Here is a 10,424-nt window from a genome sequence, read left to right on the forward strand (position 1 = left end):
AATCAGAAAACACACACCTGAACCACTACCCTCATGCGACTGCCTGATGCGTTCTTTCCAATGGCTACTTTCTCATTATAAGAAACTGTCACCTCAAAAGTCTTTCCCTTATCAAAATAACAAATTCCTGTATGGTCGACTCGCCGAAATAACACGCATGTATATTATGTTTATCTAGAATTTGTAAGATCACTTTACTCGAACAAAGTGTAACGCGGACTACTTGATAAAGATGCTCCAGGAATTGGTTCAAACAAAAAGGTCAAGATTTAGCGGACGGGTTCAATTATTTATTATTTATTTAGGAATAGTAAATGTGTTGTCGAGATCTTATCTAGGAGTGGGCCTAGAAGAAGTAAAACTTTTGTTACTGCAGCATCCTGAAGGTGAAACAAATTTTAGTACAAATAGAAGAAAACTAACGGACGTAACTTTCTGAAAGATTTCTTCTCAAAGGTTACGTCCGTTAATTTTCTTCTATTTGTTTCAAACTGTTCGTTCACTATCCTTTATTCCAAATTTTATTACGTTTATTCCTTTCCCAACTATTGTGGAAAGATATAACTCTCTGAAGTTCGGACCTATGTAATCTTTCTCAATTATTTATAACTAGGGAGTAAGGACAGTAAGGTGTTACTTTATAAAGACGAGTTTGTTTTTATAATGGTTTCAATAAATACATACGAATGAAATATACTTATATACTCATTATAATGAAATAAAACCCTTAATCCTCCTACAAATGATTTTTTTAGTATATGTATATATTACGGCTAAAGTAAGGTGTGAACATAAACTTAAGATTAGCCAGCTAAATTTAGGTTTATCTTCGATGGTACGCTAATGTTAGTTTCTTTTATCTTAAAGCCGACTGAACTTAAGAGGGGTCTACACCGTTTCAGTTCAAAAATCGAAAAGGTACTTATACCTTACATCAGAAACCTTTATTTAATATGGGGTTTTGATTATAATTCAATAGAATCAGTTCCTCATCTCGAAAAGCCAGAAATATTTTTATTTGTGAAACAGAAAAAAAAAATAGGAAAATGTTTATTCATGTCATTCACTTTCCGAGGTGAAATAATTTTTATCAAGGAATATCTACATAAAAAATTTCTCGAAAAGTCTCGCTATTGGCTACAATTCGAAATCTGCAGAAATTGAAAAAAGACATTCCTAAAGTGCTGTCATCTTGTCGACGAAAGTGAAAACCATTGTAATATTTGCAATTTCATTATTAAAACAATGGATTTTTCTATGAATTTCACATATTTTCAATTGCAGAAAAGCAATCTGTTGAGCAGTTAAGAATAGTGTGCAGGGAAAAGGAAAGGATATCCGAAATAAAACTTTTGTTTCTAACTGTGTCCCAACGCATTTTTATTGTTATTAGCCAATCCTAAAATCTAAAAGCCTGATGATAAAACTTGAAAGCATTGAGTATTAAGTTGATTATTGAGTTTGAAAGTCATTCATTGTCGGGAATAAATCTACAAAAAGACGTAAAAAAAAACAGACTTATAATTCCTTAGGGCTAATTGCGACTGTGCCCTCCTGTGACTGAAGAGACCCAACCGTGACCTACAGATCCTTCCACACTCCGGGCATGGATAGCCACCAACCAGATCTGGACGCCGCTGTATTCTTCTCGAGTCTCCATTATAACTGTGCACCATAGACCTCCACTGTGACCTGTCTAACGCTAGTTATTCCCAGTTATGATTGGCATTAACTGATTTTAGGGATTGATGTAGTGTATCCATAGACATAGAGACATGGACGGAGCAATGTCATCATGAAATTGGCTTTTTTTATAGAAAGAGAGAAATGATGGTCGGGCATTTACCTTCTCTTTTTTGTTCACATAGAGGTGAGTGTGGACCAATCAATATTCTAGAAAGAGACAACTGCATTCCCGACGTGCGTTTCTCTCTGTCAGTTTTTTTGACCGTATTTCATGCATAGATAGAAAGGGAAGGCACAGTCCATGTCTATATGTCTATGAGTGTATCCTTAAATAACCGCTTATACTGGCCTACTGATTTCCGGGCTCCCTCTGTTAATTCGCCGTACAGAGCTATTTTGGGGAGTCTTTGCATCCTCAGAATGTGGCCGCTCCATCTGAGACGGGTCCTCAATTGAGCCTCAATTGTTGTACAACTCGCGCGTTGCAAGACTTCTGCATTCGAAACTTTGTGGAACCATCTGATGTGCATTATCTGTCTTAGATGATGACGTTGTTGCGTTTGTTCAAGCTGTTTAATGTATCTACCTCTATGTATATTCGTGTTCTGTGCTCTCTACTATGTCGAGTGTAGGGCGTCCAGCTTTCGCTTCCGTAAAGAAGCGTTGGTGGACGACAGCTTGGTAAACAGCTGTCGTGATTTTGAAACACTCTGACCTTTAGCTTCCAGAATGCCCGTGATGCCGAATTTATACGGTTGTGTATTTCCGTGTCTAGGTTAGCCCTAGTATTTATGAAGCTTCCCAAGTATTTGAACTGCTCGACCTGTTCCAGAGTTTCATTCTCCATGCTGAGATGTGTTTGGAGGCTTTCTGGCGGACTTACTAGGATTTTGGTTTTGTAGATATTGAGTCTAAGGCCTAAAGCTTCGTATATATGTTTATAGGTCCCCAGCATTATCTGTAGATCCTCTGGGCTGCTAGCAATAAGTGCGCAGTCGTCTGCATATTGAAGTGCCGTGATAAACTTTGAATGGGTTTTTGCTCTGAGGCGCTTCAGGTTAAATAGGCCTCCATCAAATCTGAATCGTATTTCAACACCACTTACAGGCATACTCATGTCAGCAATTATCGAGACAGCTATGGCGAAAATATTGAACAGTAAAGGCGCTAATACGCAGCCTTGTTTTATTCCAGAGTTGGTTAAGAAATGGTCGGTTGTAAAGCCATTATGCTGTATTCTAGCGGTGTTGTTGGTATGAAGGCTTTTACACACTGCTAAGAATTTTTCGGGTACACCAAGGCATCCCATAATTTCCATAGCGCTCTCCGATTCACCGAGTCGAAGGCCTTATATATCACTTAAATCGATGTAGGCTGTATAGATCCTTGATTGTTGTTCACGGGCCATCTCTTGCAGTTGTCGCAGTGTGAAAATTAGGTCCACCGTACCTCGATTTGGTCGAAAGCCGCACTGGGACTCGGGTAAAAGCTTTTCTAAGAATAGAATTTCCGACATTGAAATTTCGTCCTCAAGCGATGTCATCGGACTATACGAGGGGAGCAGCAGTGGTACCACGATCGATCGACAATCTATCGATAACTTATCGATGTCGAATTCGATGAGGCGTTGTCGGCAATCTAATTACACCCGACAGTTTTCATGTTAACAAGATGTTCATACAGAGAATACTGATCATCTTTGGTACAAATTTTCAACTATTCGACCTAAAGATAAGGCAGGAATAAAGAGAAAGAATGGGATTATTGTCGAGTCGTGCGTTTGTCGTGAGCTTGTCGTACGTGGGCTGGTCTAAAATGGATAAATCATAGAGTCTTGAGGTCAGTGATGAGTCTATCATCAGTTAGTATAGCTCCATGAGCATCTCTTATATGAAAGTTAGCTTTTCTGCTTGGACCATAAACAGTTTTAATAGCTTCGAAAAAACGCCTGTAATCATGGTAATCGGCTTGTATTTCCAAAGCTTTTTCTTTCCACCAGCTGTCCTTGATTTTTCTTATTTCTTGACGGACCTCGCGTTTTATGTTTATAAGACTCTTTTGGGCTGCAACATCGCCAGGCTTGTTAATTGCCGTTTTCATCGCTTTGTGTTTTGCCTCCAAAAGAGGTGCGATATGAGTTTCGCTGTCGGCGAACCCGTCTGGGGATTTTTGGGAGCGTTCTGTGCCCAGTATTTCTTTCGCTGTATTTGTAACAGATGACTTGAAGCGGGCCCAATGACTCTCAATGTCGCCGTTATAATCCGGTTTTGTTAGGCTATCTTTGACGGCAGCTGAGAATCTTTTTTTTTAGAAGGGTTTTGTAGTTTGGAGATTTGAAGGCGCTCTCTAAGATACTTTGGCTTGCGTTGGTATTATGGGAGCATTGAGATTTTAATTCTCGAGATTACCAGGCTATAATCAGTCCAGACGTTCTCCGTTCGAATTGATGCTGTCTGTGCCGCGTTTCCCTATTATTCCCGGCCACAGTTCTTAGTCTTGACATCTGCCCTCTCTGGCGTTGAAGTCTCCAAGGAGAATAATTCGTTCCCGTTTTGGGATTTTACTTAATGTAGGATGCTACACACTCGATGGAGTGTTTCGTGGAAAGTGTTCTTTAAGTTGTCAGAAGAGTTCAAAGTGGGTGCGTATACTGCAATGATGTTCACAAACGTGTTATTCGCTGCGGGAAAGCGTAGGGTTGAAAGTAACCTGCCCACAGTGCCCACGTACCACAAGCGCACGACTCGACAATAATCCCGATTCCCGTTTTTCCCCTTTTTTCCTGCCTTATCTTTAAGTCGAATAGTTGAAAATTTGTACCAAAGATGATCAGTATTCTCTGTATGAACATCTTGTTAACATGAAAACTGTCGGGTGTAATTAGATTGCCGACAACGCCTCATCGAATTCGACATCGATAAGTTGTCGATAGATTGTCGATCGATCGTGGTTGCACTGCTGTTTCGAGTGTGACGAGTGAAGTGAATGAGCAAAATCAGAGTGACAAGAGCCTAATTCTGAAGAAATATAAATAGCAGTCACCAATCTTCTTTGTAGCTATCTGGACTATGTGGCTGATAAACTTTACGAGGACTGCACATCCAGCTTGTAAAAAGGAGCTTTTGTATTGACAATAAGTAGCATTTTTCTGATGTTGTAACTTTTTGATGCCATTATTTTGTCATTTGTATTGTTTGTATCAGAGACACTATGGTTTGTGTGGTTCACTAAGCAATGCGTTTACTTACCGCACATGCGTTCACTTATCCCGTGAGGGTGCGCACGCTTACCCGCAATACGGGGCATGTGAAAGCATTCCGAATTTCCCTACTCAACTTTTTTTGCGGGGAAAAAAACGTTTGTTTACTTTTTGATTTTTTTCATAGATCAGAAAATGCTCTATCCTATAAATTAATTAATTTTTCTATCTTGAACATTTGAAATAGAGTATGGTTTGCAAAACTGCATACATCAGTAGCCCCGAATGACTCTACTATTGACGCATGAATAAATATGGTCTTCTATTCCTGAAGACAGTATATAATAAAATTTAGTAACACTGAGCAAACAGATGGTGGTCAAAGGAACATGAGTTGGTGAAAATTTTTGACGACTCTCTTTTATATTTAGATGCTTTTGAGACCCTAGACTTCATTTCTAAAAATAATGAACTCTAACATTCGTTTAACTGCTGAAAATCTAAAGACTTCTGGAGCACGAAACAATTTTTATTTCTCAAGTTTTCATGAAAATATAGTTTGTTAACTGGTACACTCTCTTGAAATTTTTTCAGGCTGAAGGTACCTATATATATATTGAAAGCTTCTGTCATGATTAGAACTAATAACTAATATTAATGAATTGAAACAGCTACAGCGAGATTTTTGAACGGTTTGAAAAATCGGTAAAGAATTTATTATCTTGGGCTGATGCCGGCTTATTGTCAAATCAAATAACGAGGGGTAAATTTTGAGAATGAGTTTCAAAATCAAAGATCAAAGGTCGTCAAAGGAGTATATATGCGCTGAGGGTAGAGAAAATTCTTGTAAAAACTGTGTATACTGTTGTTGTTTGATTATATTGAAATATAGGTAATATGTATCAAAAAGCTTTCCCTCATTTATCTATATATTATTTGTTATTTGTCAGTATGTTTTGGTTTTGCCAGTTACACAAGAATCATTTGAGAGAAGTTTTTCAATTTTAAAAGTGTTTTTCATTAACATTGAACATTTTGTCTGTTTTTATAACTTATAGAAATAAGAGGGTGGGCCGGTCGATTGTTGGGCCCGAGGGCTGGTCAGTTCGTACCATTTTTTTGTCTTCGGCGGAACATATTTGACGTCGATATTTTTATTTTTACAAATATTGAAAACCAATTCGAAATGAATGTTGGGAAAACTACCAATAAATATATGTTTCAATAAGTTTTGAAAATAATATTGATAAAAATAAATTATTCCTGAACAACTGGCATGAACAGGGTGGCTTGAAACGTAATGAAATACAGAAGTTGCAAAAAACTCTACACATGATTGTATGATTATTATGCTGAACTTGCCTTATACGAATGTTTTAAGTTGCCAGTCCATGGGGCACGGGGTGTGAAAGTAAAGTTTAGTTATGTGATATCAAACCTCTGTTTTTAATATCACTCTACCAAACTTTACTTTATTACTTTATTTAATATTATTTGACAGAAGCTTGATCGCTATAGGTTTGAAATCGAAACTATGCATCCATGTTGTGTATGGTTCAAAAAATACTTGATGTCAAATGTGAGAAAATTTGAAAATTTTCATTTTTTCAACCATACCTATAGACAGCATAGATACATTTTTCGTTGATTTATTTACTCAGAGTTTTTTGGAATAAAATGGATTGAAATAAATACAAAACTAACATAATGCATGCATTAACTACTTCTTTACAATCTGCAGATTGTAAAGAAGTAGTTAATTTAAGGGTCGATTTATAGTCGAAAAACAGTGGGTCTTTCATATATTTTTGTTTTTTGAGCAGCCCATGTTTATATACAGCTTCCTGAAGAAAGCATATGAAAAGAAATGTTTAATTTTCTTCTCAGAAACCAGAAAAGGTACAAAAACAAATTGAGTAGTTGTTCTATATACCAATTTTTTGGTGTTTCCCTATAATGTCTGCATGGTATCCGCCAACAAGGTGAAAACTTTAACTTAAAGCAGGAAATCAAAAATGAATTTCTCGAAAGTATTGTTTGAATAAGAAAAAAAAATTCTCGGAAACGATTTTAGAGGTGTTCTTTATTATCCCTTGCAATTATATGGGAACATGGGTCAATTTTTTCATCGCCTTCTCGCTCCCACAAAATGTCTGCTCAATTTTTTGACATTTTTCTGAATTGTAAAAAAACATTTGAAAATTGTTTTTGGTGCCATCTTTAGGGATGTCTTTAGGGGCTGCTCATCAAAATTTTTTTTTCATGGTAACTCATGCTAGCTACTCCATTGAACCCCCACCTTAAAAGTACTTTTTTCGTTCTTGAAGTGGGCCGGTCTGGAAGAAAATTCCCGGGCCGGTTCAAGGTAGCCCATCCGCCCCTGAGAAATAAAGACCAATTTCTTTCTAAAAAAAAACAGCGTTGCTTTTACATTCGACATCTCATTCGTAAAGCATAGCCAATTTAAATATTTTCTATCTGCTATATGTATTAAACCCTTCTTAGGTGAGAATTTTTATATTTATTACAAACCCCTCCTATCCCCCCTGAAGCAGCCACTGCTCCAGCAGTATTGCCTGCATGTAGAGATTTTCGTTAGCTTCTTCAAATCTCGTGAATGTTTCTTCGGTATTATTGGTATTATTATCTTTCCTTATTAATTATAATATTATGTAGGTTACTGTATTATCAGGTCTACGATTGATATCGTATTAAAAAAGAAAAATTAAACGTTATTACGATTCTGTGATAATAACTCATAACTTTTTGGTCTATGCTCAAAGTCAAAAGCTTTCTATGCTCAAAGGCAAATAGGTTATGGTTATGGTTATTTGTGTTCTGTGGTTATGGGGTAAATTAACCTTTTCTTTAAGTTAAATACCAAAAAGTTAATTGTTATAAGTTACAATGAAAAAACCAAAATCCTTATCTGCAAATATTGCAAGTCTTTTGAATTCTGTACCTCAGGAATTTGATGAAGATGATGAGTTAGACGATACAACTGCAAAAGTCTTAACCGCAGATAGTGAAGATAGTGATCAGGACGAGATACATGAACGAAGCAAAATTAGGGCACAAAACGTTGATCTTTTAGAAACAGCAGATGAAAAATATGCAGGAGAAATAAGCACTCGAAAGCATTTAAGAGATTCAGATTCTGACGATGAGCTGGAAGGTAATAATATTTCACTTGAATATATCGAAATTGACCATTCAACAAGAGGAAATTATATCGAATATGTGTTACATAGCTTTGACTCATCTCATCCATATTTACATCAAATATATTTCTGTATCAACCCCGTAGATAGAGGAAGATAACGTTAACAACAAGAAAAAGTGTGTCCAACATCTTTATGTTTATGTTTACTATCTACTGTGCATCTACTCCATTTCTGTTTACGTTTTCTTCAATATTTGAATGTTCATTATCATATTTTCCGACATGCCTGGAAATTGTGTAATTTGTGGCAAAAATGCTGAAAAAGAGTATTTTGTTTGGATCAGGGTAAACGTACACAAAAACATGTTGATATTGGTCACAGAAAGTTCTCCTTTGTAGCTGCGCAATGTGGTATCTTCTCTTTCCTCCATCTACAGTCAACACATATTATCTCACTCATAGTCACACCAAATAGATTTCTATATGTGTCAACCCATGTTATGATTGTTCAAAATTATTTTACAAAATTTCAGAGGTGACTGAGGAAGTCGATCACAGTGGCAGTGAAGAAAATATATGTGAAGAGGAAGATTCAGATGGAGATAATTTGGATGAGGAAAGTTGCGATGAAAGTGAAATCGAAGAAGGAAGTGATATTTCGAATGCCTCTGGTGCAAGTAGTGGTGAAGATGATGATAATTTCAAACATTTCACGGAGTCATCTTCAAAATATGAAGACAATAAAGGACAGAGTGTTAGAAATCAATTGAGTATTTGGGAAAGTTTACTAGAGATACGTATCAAATCAAAAAAGGCTTTATCAGCAAGCAATAAAATGCCTGTTGGAGAAAAATTCAAAGAAATTTTCAATAAATCAAATGAAGAAAACATGATCAAATTGTCACAAACAAAGAAAAGTGTGATGAATCTTTTAGAAAAAATGACGAATCTTCAAACTTTATTGTTGAGTAAATATCCTGAAACAATGAAGTTATTATCAAAAAAACATGAAAAAAAGGAGAATGAAGACGATGAAGAAATTTCAAGTGAGGTAGACTCTGAAGACGAACCTGAAATTAAGCGTGCTAGAATTCAAGATTATGGTAAAGGTTTATCAGAATCTCATGAAGTTTATAGGATATACCGAAATAAAATTATTGAAAAATGGTATGATAAGACTAGGATTAAACATACGGAATCCAATTCACATACAATTGTGGATCAGATTGATCATATTTTAATGGATAAATCAAAATTATTGAAAAAAACTCAGTTGAAAAGATCAGATTTTCGAATAATTGGTGAAACTGAAAAAGAAGAAGAAGAACAATATAATGTGAATATTTATGATGATGAGGATTTCTACCACCAACAGTTAAGAGAACTTGTGGAATTTAAGACATCAGACATAACTGACCCATTACAGTTGAGTGCCAGATGGGTTGCATTACAAAACGTGAGAAGTAAAATGAAAAGGAAAATTGATACCAGAGCAACAAAGGGACGTAAACTAAGATTTGGTGCGCATTCCAAAATGGTGAACCTTGGTCCAACTCAAGATATAAGTTTTACTACAGAAGATGCTAAAAGAGAGATATACAGATCAATATTCCAAAAACCCACTTCAAATCATAAATAAATTTTTATTTATATATCACTTGCTTTATTTCTTGTGACATCAAACCTGCTTGACATCTCCATCCGATTTATTATAAAATTCCCAAAAAAAAAAGGCTTTATTGTTTAAACTTTATCTAGAAACAATTCTGAGATTTATATTTTCAACAATTATTAATTAATAGAGATAATAATAAAAATATATATTTAATTCAAATAATTACTACAAATAATAAAAATTGAATTAGTCAAATAAAAATACATTACTCAAATGTTTTACAAAAGGCAAAAAATTCTTGCCAATTATAGGGCTCGCATTCCATCAACAGGGTGTGTTAACTCTTCTTGAACATATTGCAGCTAGTTATCAACTTGAGTTCTCTTGGAAGAGCGTTAAACAACTTGATTCCCATGTATAAAGGGGACTTCTCTGTTAAAGAAAGCGAGTGGTGAAGATAGAGAAGAGGTTCAGCATGTCTTGTTTTGATTGTAGTTCTATAAGCATCAAAATAATTTGGATGTTTTTGCATGAATAATAACACCTGATAGACATACAGACCATACAGTGTCATTATTCGATTCTTTTTAAATTGTCCTCTACAAGAGTCTCTAAATCCCATATTGAGCATGGTACATAGCACTGCCTTCTGACATAAAAATACAGCTTCCCCAGAAGATAACACCATAAGAAACAAGTGACTGGAAGTTAGAAAAATAAACAACTTTAAGTGTTGAAGAGTCCACTCTGCACTTCAATAC

The 10,424-nt window shown here is 35.7% G+C and overlaps 2 protein-coding genes across 2 annotated transcripts in view; one reads left to right on the forward strand and one right to left on the reverse strand.

Moving 5' to 3' along the window:
* The window catches only part of LOC123308507 (gonadotropin-releasing hormone II receptor), a 169,691-nt gene extending 169,476 nt beyond the window's left edge, over positions 1-215 (reverse strand). Inside the window, exon 1 of the mRNA XM_044891190.1 lies at positions 18-215. The gene's annotated coding sequence lies outside the window, so the exon portion shown is untranslated. The remainder of the gene's footprint in view (positions 1-17) is intronic.
* A 7,518-nt stretch (positions 216-7,733) lies between these two features.
* LOC123306769 (protein AATF) lies at positions 7,734-9,700 on the forward strand. The gene is made up of 2 exons (XM_044888906.1): positions 7,734-8,060; positions 8,582-9,700. Exons 1-2 carry the CDS (start codon positions 7,793-7,795, stop codon positions 9,685-9,687), a joined length of 1,374 nt encoding a protein of 457 aa, XP_044744841.1. The 5' UTR covers positions 7,734-7,792; the 3' UTR covers positions 9,688-9,700.
* The last annotated feature ends 724 nt before the right edge of the window (positions 9,701-10,424 follow it).

The sequence above is a fragment of the Coccinella septempunctata genome, chromosome 2 (assembly GCF_907165205.1).
Source record: "Coccinella septempunctata chromosome 2, icCocSept1.1, whole genome shotgun sequence".
NCBI lineage: Eukaryota > Metazoa > Arthropoda > Insecta > Coleoptera > Coccinellidae > Coccinella > Coccinella septempunctata.